Source organism: Bos javanicus, chromosome 19, assembly GCF_032452875.1.
Source record: "Bos javanicus breed banteng chromosome 19, ARS-OSU_banteng_1.0, whole genome shotgun sequence".
NCBI lineage: Eukaryota > Metazoa > Chordata > Mammalia > Artiodactyla > Bovidae > Bos > Bos javanicus.
In genome coordinates this window covers 50,734,083-50,756,070 of record NC_083886.1, presented here as the reverse complement: position 1 = coordinate 50,756,070, position 21,988 = coordinate 50,734,083, and the positions used below count along the sequence as shown (strand labels likewise).

The window sequence follows — 21,988 nt, the reverse complement described above, 5'->3', positions numbered from 1 at the left end:
CAACACAACCTACCAGGAAAATGTAACCGTTTGTTCCTCGATTTTGTTTTTTCTGACAGTAGATGCGATCTATCAGGATTCCTCAGTGCGTTTGGGCTGGTGCCCATTTCATTGTGCCTCCAGAAAGGCATGCCAGGAATGAGCTAGAAAGAGACACAAGGTCCTGAAGTACCTCAGGACGCTCATTTTGGGAACAAGAGAAGGCAACTGTGGCCTCTAGAGAGTAAGAGTGCTGGCAGTCTTCTTGGGACTCTCGGCATTGTTTTTTGACTTCCGGGTATGGCTGCCAGACCAGACAAGGCCTCAGCAAGCCATCTACCTCAGCATTTCAGTCCCTTCCCTCCAGGCTGAGTTAGTAGCTTCTCAGTGAAAAAAAAGAAGTACAGGTGGTTTTTGCGTATCAGGAATGTTACCTCTCTGTGCAAAGGATTCATTGTTTGGCTCAGAAAGGTTTCAAGAGGGACAGAATCAACATCACCTTGACAAACACTGAGGCTAGTGAAGGCTGGCCCATCTTGAGCCCCAGAGTGTTTCCAGATGAAATAGCCATACTTCAACTTGTGGGAAAACCAGCAGTTCTAGTTCCCGGAGACCACCCTGTGAATTAAAATCGGAAGGAACAAGGAGAAATTGAAGCTATTTTAAGCCCGGCTTCTGGGACTTGTTTTAGGAAGCATTACTGATCATACTGCAGGGAACCCATGTGTGTGCTCAGGTGCCAGGAGCCAGCATCCATGTGTGCCCGTGTGAAGTCCTGGTTTGATCTCATGACACAGCCTGTGGGTCCAAAGGGGGCTGTGGCCATAGAAGGAATTCAGGTTGAGCCTGTTCTGTGCTGAAATCAGACGGAGCTTATAAAAAGAGCCTTGTTACAGCTGCCCTGGGAACCGTAACTTAGAAGCGTTTCTGTGCCGTTAAAGCCTTTTCAGTAAATGAATTGAGTCATAGCGTTTGTGACCCTTCTGGGTTGTTTTAATGTACTTTTTTGTTCCTTTCTTAATTAGTTACCGTGATCAGAGCACCTTAGGAGAACACTGTCTTGCCAGTCCAAATCTTTTTCTCAGCAGTCGCCGTGTCACTTTGATTACTGTCTCTTGAACTGTCTTCACCCTTTGTCTCACCCAGATGAACCAGGGGTCACCATTGTTTCCTGCGTGGGACTTCAGGTCACAAAACCAAATGGCTCTCAACTCTCTACTAGTTTTGCTGGCACTGTTTCTAGATGCATGTCCTAGGACAGAAAGAAGTGTTCTTGTATTCAAAGGGAGCACACTGTGAGTTCCTGTCCACTGTGTTATGTCCTCTGACCCTTAGGCCTCTGCCCAGCCCCTTCCCCAGGCATCCTTTCCTCTTACATCTCTCTGTGTTCTCAGCCTCAGGTGTGTTTATCAGCAGCTTTTGGCTTTGAACTTCCCTGATGAGCAACGCCCTACATTACCCTTTCCTTCATTTCCACTGTTGTCGTCAGATTTCTGCCTGTTGGTTTTGAATTTTCTGCAACCTTTGAGGTGGGTGGAGAAAGGAAAAGGACAAATCTCCACCACTGGTCGATGTTAAAAAAACAGTTGTTCATGACACTTGGTGAAGACAGGCTGACTTCAGGTGTTGGCATGGTTGGGTTCTGGGTTGCAGACTGCAACTTCTCCTTCTGTCCTCACATGGAAGAAGGGTCTAGGCACTTCCATTCTACTGCTGTTCAGTCGCTCAGTCGTGTCCGACTCTTTGAGACCCCATGGACTGTAGTCCACCAGCCTCCTCTGTCCATGGGATTTCCCAGGCAAGAATACCTGGAGTAAGTTGCCATTTCCTTCTCCACTGGGGACCTCTATGGAGTCTTTTTTTTCTGAGGGATCTTTTTTATAGAGTGCTAATCCCATTATGAGAGCTCTACCCTCATTCTCCCAAAGGCTGCATCTCTTGATACTGTCACACTGGACATTAGTTTTCAATGGATTTGGGACAGGGAGATACAAACATTAAGTCCATACCAATCTTTAACTAACAACATCTGCAAAGAATCTATTTCCAAATAAGGTCACAGTCTGAGGTTTGGGGTGGGCAGGAATTTGGGGGAGATACTAGTCAATTTGTTTCAGGAGTATTGATTCATCTGCTCGTAAAGAAAAAGTAACATAACATCCTATAACCCAGCCATCCCACTCCTGAATATGTACCCTAAAGAAGTGAAAACTTGTATTTACACAAAAATGTATCCACAAATACTTTTAACAGCTCTCTTCATAATTGTCCCAAACTTTAAACAGGGGAATAAACAAATTGCTATACATTCGTACAGTGGAATACTACTTAGCAAGAAAAAGGAATGCACTTGGATTTCCACAACCACAGGATAAATCTCAAAGGCACTATCCTGAGTAAAAAGACCTAGTCTCACAGGGTTAAAACCTACATGATTCCATTTGTATGACATTCTTGAAAAGACAAAAACTGTAGGGTTAGAGAACACAGGAGTGGTTGCCTGGAGTTGGGGTGTAGGGAGGTTGTGATGAAAAATTAGTTTCTTGGGGTGGTGAAACTGATCTGAGTCTTCAATTGGAGTGGTGGTTACAAGAATCTATACATGTGTTAAAATTCATAGAACTATGCATTCCCCCAGAAATCAATTTAAAAAAAGATGGTTTCAGGGGCAGGGAGTCTGAAAAAACAAGGACCAACATCTTACTAAAGGTGCTGAGTTGTCTTTGTGTGTGTGTGTATCTGTGTGTGTGAATGACGAGATGGCCCTGAAATGAAATGTTAGTTGCTCAGTCGTATCCGACTTTCTGTGATCCCATGGACTGTAGCCCGCCAGCCTCCTCTATCCATAGGATTCTCCAGGCAAGAATACTGCCATTCCCTTCTCCAGGGAAATCTTCCCAACCCAGAGATTGAACCCGGGTCTCCCACATTCCAGGCAGATTCTTTACTGTCAGAGCCACCAGGGAAGCTCTAGCTTTTCTATAAAGTTTATTTTTAAAATTTTGTCTCTCCTCATAGAAAAAAACACTTACGGTTACCAGAGGGAAAGGGGAAGAGAGGGATAAATTGGGAGTTTGGGATTAACATATACACACTACTATATATAAAATAGATAACCGACAAGGACCTGCTACATAGCACAGGGAATGGTGTATATCTAATATCCTGTAACAACCTATAATGAAAATGAATCTGAAAAAAAATGTCATGCACACACACACACATATATATACATATATTCTCCCTTGCTGGATTCGGAGTGAAGTACTTCTTGTCTGATAATACGTAGCTTTTAGTACTTATTACTTAGTAACAGATATAATATCTTATATGATGCTGTTAAGACTTCCCTGGTGGCTCAGATGGTAAAGCTTCTGCCTACAACGTGGGAGACCCAGGTTTGATCCCTGGGTCGGGAAGATCCTCTGGAGAAGGAAATGGCAACCCACTCCAGTACTCTTGCCTGGAAAATCCCATGAACGGAAGAGCATGGTAGGCTACAGTCCAGGGGATCTCAAAGAGTTGGACACTACTGAGCGACTTCACTTTCACTTTTTCTTTCACTCTCATGATGCTGTTAATTAAATCTTGCAACAAATCAAGTCTTTGCTGCAAAATCATAAGCCTGCTTGAGAGTGGACCTTATCTCACACATTAAGAGGCACATTGTTGACCACATGTGTGTTAGTTGCTCAGTCATGTCTGACTCTTTGCAACCCCATGGACTGTAGTATGCCAGGCTTCTCTGTCCATGGAATTTTCCAGACAAGAATACTGGATTGGGTTGCCATTTCCTTCTCCGGGGATCTTCCCAACCCAGGAATCAAACCCAAGTCTCCTGAATTGCAGACAGATTCTTTACCATCTGAACCACCAGGGAAGCCCTGTTGACCACATAGCAGATGCTTGGTAATTATTTGCTGATTTGTTGATTGCTGAAGCCTAGTCTCTTCTCTTCAGAAAACTGTTATTAAGTATGTCCACCTTCAGCAATTATTTTTTCCAGTATAACAAAATAGAATAAACAACAGCTCTTTATTCTGGGAGTTGGAAAGAAGCAGAAATGTTTTTAAAGAGATGGAAGAAAACCATCCTTTTTTTTAATCAGTATGTTAATGGCAATGGGGAAGACAAGTTGCATATTCTGAGGTTGGATCATCTAGCTTACACATTCATGAAATGGTCACCACTGAATTGCGTGGGCATGAAAATGTTCTTAGTAGGAATATGAGTAGAGATGGGGTAATGAAATGATGGTTGTCTTCATCAATAACTGGGACTATTTTTTTTCCTGGCCATAAGTGTTTTTCAGGCTCTCCCTACAGGTATGCTGCCATTAGAGAATAATCAATAAAAAAATCATGAACCAACTCTAGCCCCATATGCCTAACATATTAACCAGGGACCCACATCCTCTGCACCAAACCAACTGGCCACTTTGCAAATCCAGAGCATTGAAAGCAATGTTAAAACAATAATTCTGCTTCCAGTGTTCCTCCTTACTGAACCTATTCTTTGTTAGTGTGTCTTAGTCAATTGCCTCCCCCTGAAACCTCCCAAGTATATTGAAAAAAGAGCAGAACAGTGGCTTAACTGGGATTCTTCGTCCCTTAAATCATATGTGAAGCATAAAACAGGATGACTGATTAGCCACCCCTACCTTGCATCCTTGGTAGCTCAGACAGACGGCAGGAAGAAGCTTGGGTTGCCCCCCCCCCCACCTCAATTTTTTTTTAATATTAGACTTTATTTTTTAAAGCAGTTTTAAGTTTATGGAAAAATAGTGCAGAAAGTACAGACAGTTCCCATCTAAACTTGGATCATAAACCACAGAACTTACTGTTATAGAGAAAGGGGCTAAAAGGGGCTACAAACCCATGATCCTCAGGACCATGGATTTCTGAAAAGCTGCTGTACACAGTGCTCTCCCTGACTGGACAGTCACAAGAGAGACCACAAAATCTAGAAACGCCTAAAAGCAAAATGAGAAATAAATAAATCTAGAAAGAGACTGCAGTTCAAGGAAGAAATCTAGTGCGTCCTTAAAACACATTCCACATTTATCAGCGTACCTTTCCCTTCTGAGTTGTGTGAGTTATGACCACATGACTCAGTATCTGTCTGTATTAAATATGGGGCATCTCCCCTTCTGCATCCCACCCACACCCTTGTTTACCCTCCTGGGAAAATCTTTTTTAAGAATGGAGCTATTAATGGCCACATAATGGTTCATCGAATGGATTTATCATAATTTCCTTGGCCATTCTCCCATACTGGAATAATTTGGCTGTTTGCTTTTTTCCTCCCTCTTTCCCTCTGTTTTTTCTTGCCATTACATTAATGTTGCAATGAAAATCTTTGTGTGTTAAGCTTTTCATTTATTTAAGATCCTTAAGATGAATTATCAAAGCTTAAGTTCACCAGATCAAAGTATGTGAAGACTTTAAAAATACTTGATATTTAATGTTCATAAGGCTTTACAAAAAAGAGAAAATTACCCCCTTTTCATTTTGGAATCTGTAAGATAGTATTTACTCAGGAAATTTGCTTTCTGGGTAATATTGCTTAGTTCAGATTAAAAGAAGGAGTTTACTGAGTGCTCATTGCCTAGTTGGGGAGGAAGGGGACAGAGGTCAGAAGAGTCAGTCAGATTGGCACTGAAACCCGCTACAGATGACTTGTGGGTGGATGTCTGATAAGTAACCACAGAGGGGGGCATTATTATTGGAGGTATAGAGAAGGTACCACATTTGAGTCCCACACCCAACTCCCATCTCAGAAAGGGACAAATGCTGCCCAAGAACCTCCCAAGGACGTGAAGGCGCTTAGCACCTGTGTCAGGTGACAGCCTGGTGGAGCTTTGGCTTAATGTTCCAACATTAAGGGGCTTCTTCCCAGTTGGTGCTAGTGGTAAGGAACCCACTCGCCAGTACAGGAGACCTCAGAGATGCGGGTTCCATCCCTGGGTCAGAAAGATCTGCTGGAGGAGGGCATGGCAACCCACTCCAGTATTCTCACCTGGAGAATCCCATGGACAGAGGATCCTGGCGGCCACATTCATTGGGTCACAAAGACTCGGACATAACTGAAGCGACGTAGCACACATGCACACCAACATGAGGATGTGTCTCAGTCCTAAGCTGTCTCAGCAGAGCTCTTATTCCACCTCAAAGAGCTGGTGGTTGGACCAGAGTTCTGACAGCTTCTGCTGTGGCGGCTGCCACTGAGGAAGCCCCAGTGAATAGTTACTCTTGCTGGTTTTCTTTGAGACCTTGCTAAGCCTCTGTTTGCAACAGCGTTGGCTTAATTCTGGATGGTGCCCTAAGCTAAGCATGAAGATGAGAGTGTTTCACCCCTGCCATGGCCTCTGATTACATTATGTCATGGCCACTTCCTGCTTCCCCTCTGTGCACCACCCAAATCAGCTGGATATGGGGTGAAGGAGCAAAGAACAGGATGTAGGAGCCTAACAAAACCTGGAAGTCACTCAATATCACTGACATGTTAACTGCAAAGAACTCTAGTGGTCATCTAGGTCACTTGCTCTCAACCTCATTAGAGCCACAGATCTCTCTGAAATCAGGTGAAAGTGGTCAAACTCTGTTGCCAGAAAGAAAGCATCTCCCCAGATGTTGGGTACAGCTCCAGGATATTTCACAGTTCCCTGATACCCATCCATCTAGTCGAAGGAGATGCAGGGTCTTGCCCAGGGTCACATAGAGGAGATAACTCAGTTCAGATTCAGCTCTCCTGATTTCCACTGTGGGACCTGTCAGCCAATGCTAAGAGGTTTCCACTCTCCATTGAGGTCTATATTGGGAATTATGGAAAGTTAGGGTGCTTACCAGCAGATAGAACTGGGACTCATGAAAAGAACCTAACATCAATTACTAAGCAATATTCCTGCCATAGATTATTCTCTGGAAGATAGAAGCTAAATGTCTTCCAGTCATTCAGCAGCATGTATTGAGCACCTATGAGCATCTTCTAAAAGCTCTAATCATTGGGAGATTAATTATTTATTGGAAATTAAGATACTTTGTAATCTCAAGCCTGAAGAGAATGTTGAGGTCCTCAAAGTGATTTTTTTGTAGCTTTGTTCAGGTGGTGAGAACCGCACCCTGAAACATTGACTTCAGAAGTGCTTGTTATTTCATGGACTTGGGTGTGAGAATAAGTGTCATATTAAAGAAAGAGTCCAGAGTTGGAACTTAAAAACTACCTAAGTAGATTCTACTGCAGTCTCAACAGAAAAGCTCGAAGTCATTGGGGAGTTCCCAATAACAGTTACTCAGGACATACATTTTTCAGTAGCAGGAGGAGAACCAGATTCTAGTTTCATCTTTCTGGAAAGAAATAGGAAGCACTTTTGATTGATATTTATCTTCTCAGTCGGGTGCCAAGAGGCAGCCTTTTTATCACTGGAGGAGTCTGATCGGGAAGCCTGGAGGCTTGCTCTGACTCTGAGCTTCTCTGCCAACAGGCAGTGTGACCTCGGGCAAGGCACTTTACTTCCTGTGCGTGCGTGCTCAGTCATTCAGACGTGTCCAACTCTTTGTGACCCTGTGGACTGTAGTCCGCTAGTCTCCTCTGCCCATGTGATTCTCCAGGCAAGAGTACTGGAATGGGTTGCCATTTCCTCCTCCATTGGATCTTCCCAACCCAGGGATCGAACCCACGTCTCCTGCGTCTCCTGAGCCTTAGTTTTCTCATCTGAAAAGTGGAAATAATAATACTATCCTGACCATACAGTTGTGGAGTCAACATAAATGACTCCTCTTCTGGCCTGACAGTCTGTCCTTTCTTTTGTAACAAATATTTAATTCACCTTGTATTTTGGGGAATAGCTTCCCAGTCTGTCTCTCTCACTAGATGATAATTTGTGAAGAACAGGAACTCAACCCTTATTTTTGCAGCCCTCAAAGCCAAGGGCAGTATTTCATATGCAATTGAGTGTATAAATCAGGGCCTCATTAGGAGGCCTACACCACAAAAAATTTGAACAGGAAGAGTGTAATATAAGGAATTATTAATTTATTCTAATTATTAATTAGAATTATTTGATGGGCACTGGAGCAGCAGCTGTGCAGTGCTGGAGCGACTTTGAGGACATATCTGAGGGCAAAGGAGAAGCCCCAGTAAGATGGTAGGAAGGACGAAATCACGTTTAGAATCATACCCCATACCCGCCAGAGACGCTCAGAGGGCTCAAACAAACCTTGTGCGCACCAGGACCCAGAGACCCCACAGAGACTGAGACCGAACTGTGTTTGAGTGTCTCCTGTGGAGGTACAGGTCAGCAGTGGACTGCCGCAGGGGCAGGGGCTCTGGGTGCAGCAGACCTGGGGATGGCATGAGCCCTCTTGGAGGAGGTCGTCACTAACCCCACCATAGAGCCACCAGACTTACACAGGACTAGGGAAACAGACTCTTAGAGGGCACAAACAGAACCTTGTGCACACCAGGACTCAGGAGAAGGGAGCAGTGACCCCACAAGAGACTGACCCAGACTTGCCCGTGAGTGTCCAGAGTCTCCGGCAGAGGTCTGGGTCGGTGGTGGCCTGCAGCAGGGTTGGGGGCACTGAAGGTAGCAGTGCATGCATGGGACCTTTTGAAGGAGGTTTCCATTATCTTCATTACCTCCACCATAGTTTGGCCCCAGGTAAATAACAGGGAGGGAATCGGGCCCCACCCATCAACAGAAAATTGGATTAAAGATTTACTGAGCATGGCCATAGCACTGGTCATAGCAACACAAGAGAAGACTCTACACATGGACATCACCAGATGGTCAATACCAAAATCAGATTGATTATATTCTTTGTGTCCAAAGATGGAGAAGCTCTATACAGTCGGCAAAAACAAAACCGGGAGCTGACTGTGGCTCAGATCATGAACTCCTTATTGCCAAATTCAGACTTAAATTGAAGAAAGTAGAAAACCACTAGACCATTCAGGTGTGACCTAAATCAAATCCCTTATGACTATACAGTGGAAGTGAGAAATAGATTCAAGGGATTGGATCTGATAGACAGAGTGCCTGAAGAACTATGGACAGAGGTTTGTGACACTGTACAGGAGGCAGGGATCAAGACCATCCCCAAGAAAAAGAAACGCAAAAAGGCAAAATGGTTGTCTGAGGCCTTACAAATAGCTGTGAAGAGAAGTGAAAGGCAAAGGAGAAAAGGAAAGATATACCCATTTGAATGCAGAGTTCCAAAGAATAGCAAGGAGAGATAAGAAAGCCTTCCTCAGGGATCAATGCAAAGAAATAGAGGAAAACAGTAGAATGAGAAAGACTGGAGTTCTCTTCAAGAAAATTAGAGATACCAAGGGAACATTTCATGCAAAGATGGGCACAATAAAGGACAGACATGGTATGGACCTAAACAGAAGCAGAAGATATTAAGAAGAGGTGGCAAGAATACACAGAAGAACTATACAAAAAAGATCTTCACAGTGCAGATAATCACATTGGTGTGATCACTCACCTAGAGCCAGACATCCTGGAATGTGAAGTCAAGTGGGCCTTAGGAAGCATCACTATGAACAAAGCTAGTGGAGGTGATGGAATTCCAGCTGAGCTATTTCAAATCCTGAAAGATGATGCTGTTAAAGGGCTGCACTCAATATGCCAGCAAATTTGGAAAACTCAGCAGTGGCCACAGGACCTGAAAAGGTCAGTTTTCATCCCAATCCCAAAGAAAGGCAATGCCAAAGAATATTCAAACTACCACACAATCGCACTCATCTCACATGCTAGCAAAGTAATGCTCAAAATTATCCAAGTGAGGCTTCAACAGTACATGAACCGTGAACTTCCAGATGTTCAAGCTGGTTTCAGAAAAGGCAGAGGAACCAGAGATCAAATTGCTAACATCTGTTGGATCATCGAAAAAGCAAGAGAGTTCCAGAAAAACTACTTCTGCTTTATTGTCTACGCCAAAGCCTTTGACTGTGTGAATCACAACCAACTGTGGAAAATTCTGAAAGAGATGGGAATACCAGACCACCTTACCTTCCTCCTGAGAAATCTGTAGGCAGGTCAGGAAGCAACAGTTAGAACTGGACATGGAACAACAGACTGGTTCCAAATTGGGAAAGGAGTACATCAAGCCTGTATATTGTCACCCTGCTTATTTAACTTATATGCAGAGTACATCATGAGAAACATTGGGCCGGATGAAGCACAGCTGGAATCAAGATTGCCGGGAGAAATATCAATAACCTCACACATGCAGATGACACCACCCTTATGGCAGAAAGCAAAGAAGAACTAAAGAGCCTCTTGATGAAGGTGAAAGAGGAGAGTGAAAAAGTTGGCTTAAAACTCAACATTCAGAAAACTAAGATCATGGCATCCAGTCTCATCACTTCATGGCAAATAGATGGGAAAGCAATGGAAACAATGACAGATTTTATTTTCGTGGGCTCCAAAATCACTGCTGATGGTGACTGCAGCCATGAAATTAAAAGATGCTTTCTCCTTGGAAGAAAAGTTATGACCAACCTAGACAGCATATTAAAAATCAGAGACATTACTTTGCCAACAAAGGTCCGTCTAGTCAAAGCTATGGTTTTTCCAGTAGTCACGTATGGATGTGAGAGTTGGACTATAAGGAAAGCTGAGTGCCCAAGAATTGATGCTTCTGAACTGTGGTGTTGAGGAAGACTCTTGAGAGTCCCTTGGACTGCAAGGCAATCAAACCAGTCAATCCTAAAGGAAATCAGTCCTGAATATTCATTGGAAGGACTGATGCTGAAGCTGAAACTCCAATACTTTGGCCACCTGATGCGAAGAACTGACTGATTGGAAAAGACCCTTAGGCTGGGAAAGATTGAAGTCAGGAGGAGAAGGGGATGACAGAGGATGAGATGGTTGGATGGTATCACTGACAAGATGGATATGAGTTTTAGTAAACACCAGGAGTTGATGATTGACAGGGAGGTCTGGTGTGCTGCAATCCATGGGGTCGCAAAGAGTCGGACACGACTGAGCGACTGAACTGAAACTTTGATAAGAGTAATTATAAAGATGTAAAGAGAAGTCTAAAGCATACCTAAGGCTGAGGAAGTGGACACTAGGAAGAACAAACTCAGAAAGGGCCCATCTCCATGGCTGGAGCTTGACCTCCTTGCAGAGATTGTGATCATAGCCCACTGGATGGCAGAGAAGTTTGCTGTGTTTCCTGGATCAGAGGTGGTCCACAGTTGCTGGGTAGCAGAAAAGTTCCCTCTGGGTACAAGTGAGATGAGACTGGTGGGCAAGAATGTAGAGTCAGAGCACCATTGGCAATGTGTGGCTGGAGCAGAGGGGTACCTACATCAGAAGGGCCACAGTGAAGGCCAGGACTCCAAAGTCACCAAGCAGCTGTGCACTCTGGACATGCAACTGGGACAGAGCAGCACTTCATTCCCCTCTCCCCGCAACAGATTGTATAGCAGGAATAAGATTCACACCAGGAAGAGAAGCCCCCTTCTTCCTGCAGGGTTCCTCTAACACACGGGCTTAGTGTCATCCTCGCTGTCAAGAAGTGCTTACAGGGTCTGGTCTGTTAGAGCAGAGACTAAAGGGTGAATTTGGAGCAGAAGGGCAATAATGTAATAATGTGATAATGGGTGATCCAAAACTATGTGAATTAAATTAGGAAAAGCCACCTAATCTGTCAATAACTCCCTTAACCCCTGTTCATTTCCCCTTCTTTCAGTCCCATAAATTTTACCACCAATAAATGTCAAAGCTCTCTAACTTCTCTTGTAATTTACTCTCTAGCAGCTCATTTGCCTCTGGGGTGTTCCGTTCTGTTTTGTTTTCTTAATGAGGCACGTCTTCTCTCGCACACACTTAAGAGACTCAAGCAAAAAGAGAGAGAGTGAAACACACAAACACCCTGAGACCCGGTGTTTCATTTCGTGTTTTATTTCTCCACTCGAACTTATTTTCCCACCATTTCCCCATTTCATTTCAAAGCAATCTACCTGTCCCTCCCAAACACTTTGCGAGTGTCTACATGCACTTGACTTCACTGGGCCGTGGTCGGAATCAGAGCTGATCCAGGAACCAGTCTTCCTCTGCCTTTAGGAAAATGCAGTGGCCTCCTCAGTTCAGACCAGAGAGTCAGTCTCCTTGACCAGATCTGAAGAGTCCAGTATCTGACCATTATAGAAGGAAACTGGTGGCAGAGCAAACAGCAGCCTGGGCAGATAATTACCAGCACAAATATTATTCAGAAAGCATTTGGAAAGGACTAGCAGTTTCAACTTGCAAAGAGCCCTCCAGATGCTATCCTGGGGGAGAACGTGTTATTAATAGGCTCCAAATTTGTGTCAAGACAATGTTCTTAGGCATCAACCACCCTCTTCTTCCAAAATATTTCGTTCTCTTCTGGAGAGTCAGGTTTAATTAGTGTTAGCAGATGATTCCCTTGTAGGAATCAGCTAAACAGTGAGATTGGGGTACGGTTAAGACTTTCTCCAAGGATGAAGTGATTTGCGAACTTTTTACTATCCTTCAGAAGTGATGAGAAGATATCCCTGTAAGGTCAGAAAAAAATGGCAGTGGGGAAAAGTAGAGGAACCAGAGTGTATATCTGTATACGTGGCTCTCTTACCTATTTCTTTGCAAGTGTTGGGCATTCTGGGCCAGTAGAACCAAGCCTAGATTGACAAGAAGGCATCTCAATACTTTTTCAAGCTCCACCTTCATACCCCTGTATGTACCAAAGAAATCGTGCTTTTAAATGATCAAGAATAATACACTGGGTAATGGAATTGTGGACAGTCTTTATTTTCTTCTTTTTGTTTATCTGTATTTTCTGCAATGAGTGTATGTTATTTCCAAAATTAAATATATGTAAACACTTTAATGGGAAAAAAAACCTTATTTTTCTTCTCTAAATCTCAGGCTGTATCACTGCTTTTTGTCTCCTATCTACCCAGAACCTTTTTAGCCTCTTCCCTCTCCCTGTTTAGATTAACTGCCAAAAATCAGCAGACTTCCTTTTTGGAAGAGATTTATTTCTTCACTCTTGAACTTCTAAAAACAGCTTGTTTTATCTTCTTCCCCTCACCAAGCGGTGATTGATGCTACACCTGCCTCTGATGTGACAAAGTGTAAGCGATGAATAAAAGCTTCGCATGATTCTTGCACATTCTGAGGCAGCGGAAAGCTCTCACCAGGGGCACTGAGCCATGTGAAGATGCTCTGCGGGGAGTTATTCTGCCTCACGCACCATTGGGCCAACTTGCGGGCACCTTGAGGATCTCACCCACCGTCACTAACCTTTGATTTGTTGCTCTGCTCTTTCAGATTTTTGACAACGAAGCCAAAGATCTGGAGAGAGAAGTTTGCTTTATCGATATTGCCTGTGATGAAATTCCAGAACGTTACTACAAAGAATCTGAGGTGAGCAATAGACGGGGTGTCAGGTGGAAGAGAGTTATTCTTTCAACAAACTTTTACTAAGTCCACCCTGACCCAGGGCACATCCATCTGTCTTTCTGTTGATTAAATTTGCTGTTACCTCTTACTGAATTCTTTACTGCGAGTCTCAGAGTGGAGTTCCTACTTCTTGGAGCCCATCATTAACCCCAGCTGCCACTCAGTTTCAATGAAGTCTTCAGTCTCCCCACCTCTGCCATCATTCTCGGCAGCAAAATAACTCGCAAGGCTGAACCACCCAACTGATAACTGGCCTATAAAACACAGCGGCCACCTCTGGCTTCCTGTTTGGCCAGGCCTGGGGCTAGCCTGTCTTCCCCTCTGCAGGGGCTGTGTTTTATATATATCTTTGGGGTCTAACACAAAGATAACGCTCAATGAGTCATCCCTGAGTGAATTTTGAAACTTAGGCAGCTTGTGTCTGCACAGAAGCTTTGTCTCAAAACTGAAAGGACCTGCATAAAGCCCTCTCTTTTTTGAATCTTGACTGAGAATAGATTTAAGAGAATATCTTTCTATATGATTCCCACCTACCAGAATCCACTGTTTGCCTCGGTGCAAACGTTTATCCTGTTAGTGTATGTCCCCACTTACGGCCTGTTAGCATTTTTATTAACGGCTGCTGATGGAGCTTGGGTGACCCCGTGTAAGTAACGTCCCAGCCCTGCAACGACAGATGCTGGGCTGTTTTGTTGTTGAGCAACATGCAGCCAGTCACAGTATGTTTGGACTCGTGGCCCTCTTCTCGTCCTTGAGCGGGAACACATGGACCTTGAAACTCTTTCCTCGGCTTCATTAAGGCTGATTTAAGATGTAATAAATAAACCCGGTAAGAATGAATTCCACCGTGACAGATGCTGGGCTCTGAGTGTGGTTCAGACTTTTTTTGCCTCCACCTTTTGGGATTCATTTGGATGTCAGAGTCTAACCCAGTCTTAGCGAATGCTTAGCTGCTTAATTGCAGGCATGTGCTCTGCAGCTGCTGTCCCTTCAAATCTTGAGAGACGCTGATGGGAATGACTCTTGGTGGGACTCAAAGGCTGAGCCTTTGAACGTCATCCATTTACATTATACGTTGCAGCCAGCCACACTCATGAAATTTCAGAAAAACGAAGAAAAGTGCTTTCTGCATAACTGTGGACCTGCTCAAGAAGAGAAATTTGGCCTCCCCTTGTCTTCCTTTTCTGTGGTTTCATCTCAAGGCCACCAGTACTCCCGGGGCTTCAGTGACGGGGAAAGCATCAGGCAGTGCGCTGGGTGAAGCCACTGCCTTGTCACCTCTGTGGCTTCCTGAGGCTGGGGGGCTGTTGTCTTACCTGAACATCCTGGTCCCTTTGGTAGCTCAAGCCTTCTAGAAAGGCTGTGTTGCCAGAACACTCTGAACTGATTTCAGCTCTTCCTCTTAGATGGCTTCAGTGTGGTCCTGCCTGGCATCGGGGATCCCCTGATTCAGTGGAAAGTCTTAGCGCAGATACAGAATACTAATGACAAAATCAGCAAGACTCATTTCTAGTCAGCCAGTGCCTGACTCATCTCCCTGTGCTTTGTGCTCCCAAGAACCACCACTGGAAAGCTTTTCCTCATTGACACAGATATTCGAGGAACATTTTTTTCAGGCTTCATTGTCATTCATTTTCCCAGGCCATAAAGTATTCTTTTCAAGATACAGTTTGACCAAGGAAATGAGAGAGGAATAGTCATTCATCCAGTAAATATGTACCGAGTACTCACTGCGTGTCGCAGACAATATTTAGATGGGGACGTGGCAATGAATGAACAGAAGAGACACAGAGGGTCTCTTCCCTTACAACACTTCCAGTCTAGCACGGGAGCCAGACAATAAAGAACTAATTCTGTAATAAACATGTGGAGTTAAGGAAGTTTGCAGGGAGAGACCATGATAAGGAAACTGAACATAAGATGATGGGATCAGGAAAGATGCTCGGAAAGACGTGACCTGCAAGAAGAAAAGAGCTGGGGTCAGTGCTCCAGGTGGAGGTGACAGCCTGCGTGGGAGTCCCACTGTGACATCTGTGAGGGAGTGAAAGAGACCAGTGTGGCGGCAGCAGCAGAAGGAAGAAGGGAAGGACGGGAGGTTGGGAAAGAGGATGAGGCCACGTTAAGATGCTTAGATTTTATTCGCCTGCAGTAGAATGCCTCTGAAGAAATTAAAGCTGGGGCATCATATGCTCTGATTTATGCTTTTTCAAGTTTGCTCTGGGCGGAGAATGGACTGTCCAGGAGCAGAGTGGAAGTCAGGAAACCACTGAGGTCATCGGAATTATCTACTTTGTTGGTTATTTAGGTTATATGGTAACTTGAGCTGGACGGCTGGGAACAGAGGGTTCTGAGGAATCTATTGAAGATAGAATTGACAGGGATTGGTCATAAACTGGGTATGAAGATAAGAGAAAAGGAAGAGGCAGGATGACCTTAAGGTTTTCTGTGTGGACAACAGATGGTTGGGGGTGAGAGAAGAAAAGGAATGGGTTTTAGAGAAAGACGAATGGATATTGTGATGCCAGTGAGACATCTAGAACAAACAGAAATGAGCTTAGATAAGAGATCTGGGCTGGAGACAAATTGGGGAGTATTTTGGAAATAGAAGAATTTAGAGTTCTGAGGATGAATGAGAGTGAACAAGCATAAAGTAAAATGGGAAGGGAGTTCAGGTCCTGGTATCACATTAGGACAGTAGTGTTTGGAGATCAGGGAGAGGATGGAGAGGCCCCAGGAATCTGGAAAGAACTGGGCAGAGAATTAGACGGAAAACAAGAAGAGAGCACCAAGGAATGCAAGTTTCAAGAGAAGAGAGTGAATGGTTATGCTTAGTGCTGCTGAGAAATCAAATAAGATAAGAATGGAAAACTGTCTCCAAGAGCAGTGGCTCTAAACTGAAAACATCCTTACCCCACAAGGATGCTTACAATGTCTGGAGACATTTTTGGTTGTCACAACTTGGGAGTGCTACCAACCACTAACCACATTCTAGAATGAACAGGACAGCCCCCACAACAAGAGTTGTTTAGTCGCTAACTTGTGTCCAACTCTTTTCTGACCCCGTGGTCTGTAGCCTGCCAGGCTCCTCTGTCCATGGAATTTTCCAGGCAAGAATACTGGAATAGGTTGCCATTTCCTTCTCCAGGGGATCCTCCCAACCCAAGGATCAAACCCAAGTCTCCTGCACTGCAGGCAACCAGATTCTTTACCTCTGAGCCACCAGAGAATCCCAACCCTCAGTATGCCAAGGCTGGAAAATCCTGCCCTGAGAGTAAAGGTCATTGGAGATGAATTGGATTTCATTCATTGGAGGTCTGGATTTTGCTCATTCATTCATTCATTGGTGATCTGGATTTTGCTCTCACACCCAGAGCCACCCCTGCCTGTCCTGGAATCTTAGGGTTACTTAATGGATGTGGGAGAAAAGGGGCCCCAGAAGGCTCGACCCTGCAGATTCTATCAAGCACTGCTTCCCAGTCACCAACCTATATTACACATAGAATTTCTTCTCACTCTCTCTGGCAGTTAGACCACAAAAGAAAGAGCATAATTGGGAACTGCAATAAAACTATAGGAAAAGTGTGTTCCGTGGGATTCCCTTGCAACCCAAACCCACCATCATTCGACTTCTAGAATCCAGATTGCTGTATAAACCAACCAGAAGGGGGAGAGTGAGTTTCCAAGGCTGTTGGGTTGTGTATCATTAGCCAGGGACTGAGAATGAGGGATCGAGATACCAAGGGAACATTTCATGAAAAAATGGACACAATAAAACACAGAAATGGCATGGACCTAATAGAAGCAGAAGATATTAAGAAGAGGTGGCAAGAATACACAGAAGAACTATACAAAAATGATCTTCATGACCCAGATAACTACAGTGGTGTGATCACTCACCTAGAGCCAGACATCCTGGAATGCAAAGTCAAGTTGGCCTTAGGAAGCATCACTACAAATAAAACTAGTGGAGGTGATGGAATTCCAGTTGAGCTATTTAAAATCCTAAAAGATGATGCTGTTAAAGTGGTGCACTCAATATGCCAACAAATTTGGAAAACTCAGCAGTGGCCACAGGACTGGAAAAGGTCAGTTTTTATTTCCAGTCCCAAAGAAAGGCAATGCCAAAGAATGCTCAAACTACCGCACAATTGCACTCATCTCACATGCTAGCAAAGTAATGCTCAAAATTCTCCAAGCGAGGCTTCAATAGTACATGAACCAAGAATTTCCAGATGTTCAAGCTGGATTTAGAAAAGGCAGAGGAACCAGAGATTAAATTGCCAACATCCATTGGATCATCGAAAAAGCAAGAGAGTCCCAGAAAAAGATACATTTCTTCTTTATTGACTATACCAAAGCCTTTGACTGTGTGGATCACAACAAACTGTGGAAAATTCTTCAAGAGATGGGAATACCAGACCACATTACCTGCCTCCTGAGAAATCTGTATGCAGGTCAGGAAGCAACAGTTAGAACTGGACATGGAACAACAGACTGGTTCCAAATTGGGAAAGGAGCACGTCAAGGCTGTATATTATCACCATACTTATTTAACTTCTATGCAGAATGCATCATGTGAAATGCCGGGCTGGAAGAAGCACAGGCTGGAATCAAAATTGCCAGGAGAAATGTCAATAACCTCAGATATGCAGATGACACCACCCTTATGGCAGAAAGCGAAGAAGAACTAAAGAGCTTCTTGATGAAAGTGAAAGTTGGCTTAAAACTCAACATTCAGAAAACTAAGATCATGGCATCCAGTCCTGTCACTTCTGGCGAATAGATGGGGAAACAATGGAAACGGTGACAGACTTTATTTTCTTGGGCTTCAAAATCACTGCAGGTGGTGACTGCAGCCATGACATTAAAAGACGCTTTCTCCTTGGAAGAAAAGCTGTGACCATCCTAGACAGCATATTTAAAAGCGGAGACATTACTTTGCTGACAAAGGTACATCTAGTCAAAGCTATGGTTTTCCCAGTAGTCATGTATGGATGTGAGAGTGGGGACTATAAGGAAAGCTGAGCACCGAAGAATCGATGCTTTTGGACTGTAATGTTGGAGAAGACTCTTGAGAGTCCCTTGGACTGCAAGGAGATCATACCAGTCAATCCTAAAGGAAATCAGCCCTGAATATTCATTGGAAAGACTGATGCTGAAGCTGAAACTCCAATACTTTGGCCACCTGATGCAAAGAACTGACTGATTGGAAAAGACCCTGATGCTGGGAAAGATGGAAGTCAGGAGGAGAAGGGGACGACAGGGATGAGGTGGTTGGATGGCATTACTGACTCAAAGGACGTGAGTTTGAACAAGCTCCGAGAGTTGGTGATGGACAGGGAACCCTGGCGTGCTGCAGTCCATGGGGTCGCAAAGAGTCGGACACGACTGAGTGACTGAACTGAACTGAGAATGAGGGAAACAACTGGTTTAGAAGTCAAACCATATCCAAACAAATTTCTCCTCTGTACACTGTAAATAATTAACATCCTTCTCCCCACCACAAGAGTTTCCTTCTAAAATGAAATCAAACCTTGTCATTTTCTGCTTAAAAGCTCCATCCCTTAGTATGGACCTCTGCCTTCTCCCCTTTCTGACCCTCACCACCTCTGTGCCTCTCAATTGGAAATCTTCTAGTCATTAGTGTTTAGAGTTCCATCAAACGTGACTTCTACTCTGTGGGCTTCCTGGGCACCCCACTCGCTACCCATTGGAGCAAGAGTTTTGGTCTGTGGTTTCTGGATAATGCTAGCTCCACAAAAACAAGGGCTGTCTTCCTTATCACTGTACCCCAGCAGATAGGATAGCACCAGCGCATAGCAGCTGCTCACAGAACAGTTGTTGAATGAATGAGTGAAAACCATGGGCTTTATTTTTTTTTCTTCTAGCAGTGACAATCTCAGAATGAGTGCTATCAAAGAAAATGCATTTGTAGCCATTAAGCTAACAGTTGTGCATCAGTTCCATATATATATATTTTTTAATCTGAAGTCTACAGCTTTATGAGCTTTTTCTTCCAATCCATCTTTATAAGTTGACTATGTCAGCATCATAAATAGGAAACACATTTTCTGCAGAAAAGGCTGAAATGCTGGTGGACTCAATCTGTTCTGAGATTTTTGAGGTTTATCCATTCAGACCAGGGTTATCTGGGTCACCACTCAGCTCCCGTGTGTCCCTCTCTCTCTCTCTCACATACACAGTGCCACCCAGGACTAAGCAGGGGATTGAAGCATTTTCTCTTCTTTTTCCATTTGTCCCTGGAAACCTCCAAACCACATGAGAGGCAAGAATGCCTCTCTCATTAAGGTGACCGGAGCTGGAAATTTTCCACAGGGTGCCTTCTGTCTGGTGGCATAAGAGCCCCCACTGACCAGAGTTTTAGCAGAACTTGAGACTCAGAATCCGCTGAGAGCCCAGCCCAGCTCTGTCTTTATTATCATTGTGCCACTGTCTCCCAGCCACATCAGGGACCTGAACTGCAGCTCCCAAGAGCCTCTCAATCTCAAGTTTTTTGCTCTCCTACATGTAGCAGGACTTTGCAGGGCAGCGCTGCATTGTTAAAAAATCAGTGTGACTTCTCAGGCACAGAGGGCACCTCTATGAGTCTCCACGCAGCCCCGCCAAGGCCCTGAGCCCATTAGAATCATAAAACTCTTTGGATCAAGTCACTTCCGCACACCCAAGCAGCAAAGACAAAGTGAAGCCAACATCTGAGTAGGTTGTACTTGTTATGTGGTTGACACGTGGGTTCTTTCCTCTGCCAAGATGTCCATCCCTTTGATGCTCTGCCAAGATTTCAAGGTGAAGATCCCAGCCCAGGAAGGAGGAACTGGAGACGATAAGTCATAGCACGCGCTCAGAGGACACGGGCAGCGAGCCCACACCTGCTAAGCTGAGCTGCCGTTTGGGATGAGGGAGCAAATCTCGACAACCAGCCTCCAGCACTGGTCGAGCCTAGACAATCTCCAAAAGTCAGGCTTAGGGAGCTCTGACTCAGAGGCTTTTGTGTTGGCTCAAATCCAACCCTCTTCCTCCTCGATTCACGGCAATTGTTTTTACTTTGATTTGATTTTTGATTTTTTTGGCCTTGTCCCATGGCATGCAGGAATCTTAGTTTCCCCCAACCGGAGGTCAAATCCAAGCCCCCTGCATTGGGAGTGCAGAGTCCTAACCACTGGACCATCAGGGAAGTCCCTCGTTTGCATTTATTAAGTGCTTACTGTGTGCCAGGCTCTGTGCTAGGCACTGAGGCTACAAAGGCCATAATCTCACCAGTCTCCACCACCGTTTGAATTTGATCTTCCTTTTTTTTAATAGAAAAAGGAAATTTCTCATTCCTTTTGGAAGATGTAAAAGAAGTCTCCATTTACCAGTGATAAAGAGCACCATAATTCTAATGGAGAAATTAAAGGAACTCACAGTGTTTTAAACTTGGGTATCAGTGAAGGAGAATGTGAGACTGTCTGAGAAGCAAGCAGCCCTGGTATAATTGGAGGTAGGAGGCTACAGGGAGCCTTAGGCAGGATTTGATTTAGAGCTTTCCCTTTGAGTTGGTTAACTGGGGGGCTCTTTGGAACTCAGCCTCCAGGCCCCTGGGTTAGAGTTTTTCTGAAGTAAGAAATCCTTGGCAGCCAGCTCATTGGTCTCACCGGTGTAAATTATTTATCTGCTGGGTTGTCTCTTAAGGGAGAGAGAAGGGAACAGAGATGTGTCTAACTTTTCCAATAACTGTCAAGGGTGAGAGATTAAATGCTTTTTGCTGGGTACAACGGGCCCCCAGAAGGGAACAAAGAGATGAAATGAGCAAATACTGTCATACATAGCTGTACCCTTCAGTGCAAAGTGCTTCTTTCGAATAACTCTGCTCCCTCAAATTAAAAATACTTTCATGTCAGTCTGCATCTTGGCGGTTGAGGGTGGTCAGAGTTTTCAGTTATCTCCAAATGGGCAGATTTAACACAGCTGCCTCCCGCTGGGGTGCATGGTGCAGTTCAGTTTGTTGTTGTATTGTTATTATCATTTTTTCTCTTTTCCCTCCGTTCATCTGTTTCTTTCTGAGAATATAACACAGCTGTTTGGTGATGGGCTCCAATTTACCAGTGCTGGGTGCCTCTGGGAGAATAAGAGCTGGCTGCCCTCGCTGGTGTGGGGCAAAGCCCCTGCCACCAAAGTGCTCCCTGATGCCAGCCACCAACGCTGGGGCAGGAAGTCTGCAAGGAAAGGGTCGGGGTAAGGGTCGCCCAGAGCTGCTGCATCACAGGGTCTCCATAAGGCCAGTTCCATTAGAGATGGAAGCTTGTGGAGGCCTCTGAAAGTGGCCAGAGCAGTAGATGAGAAGGAAAGCCCTGGGAAAAGAACATTCTTCAGTGGAGCTTCTTTTAACCTGCTTCCTCCGAAGCCTGGGTGACAGCACAAATGCCTCCAGTGGTCCCAGGAGGAGAACAACGTGTTGACCATGTTGTCATTACAAAGGCCCTCCTCATCGTGCAGGACAGTGTGAGTCGTCTCCTGGGCCACTGCCTTTCCTTCCCCCTGCCCTCCCTTTTGCAAGTTGGATGATGTCCT

At 44.6% G+C, this 21,988-nt stretch overlaps 1 protein-coding gene across 1 annotated transcript in view; it reads left to right on the top strand.

Moving 5' to 3' along the window:
• PITPNC1 (phosphatidylinositol transfer protein cytoplasmic 1) overlaps nucleotides 1-21,988 on the top strand; it is a 214,838-nt gene that overhangs the window by 156,643 nt on the left and 36,207 nt on the right. Inside the window, exon 6 of the mRNA XM_061392419.1 lies at nucleotides 13,289-13,384. Coding sequence (XP_061248403.1) covers nucleotides 13,289-13,384 — 96 coding nt within the window. The remainder of the gene's footprint in view (nucleotides 1-13,288; nucleotides 13,385-21,988) is intronic.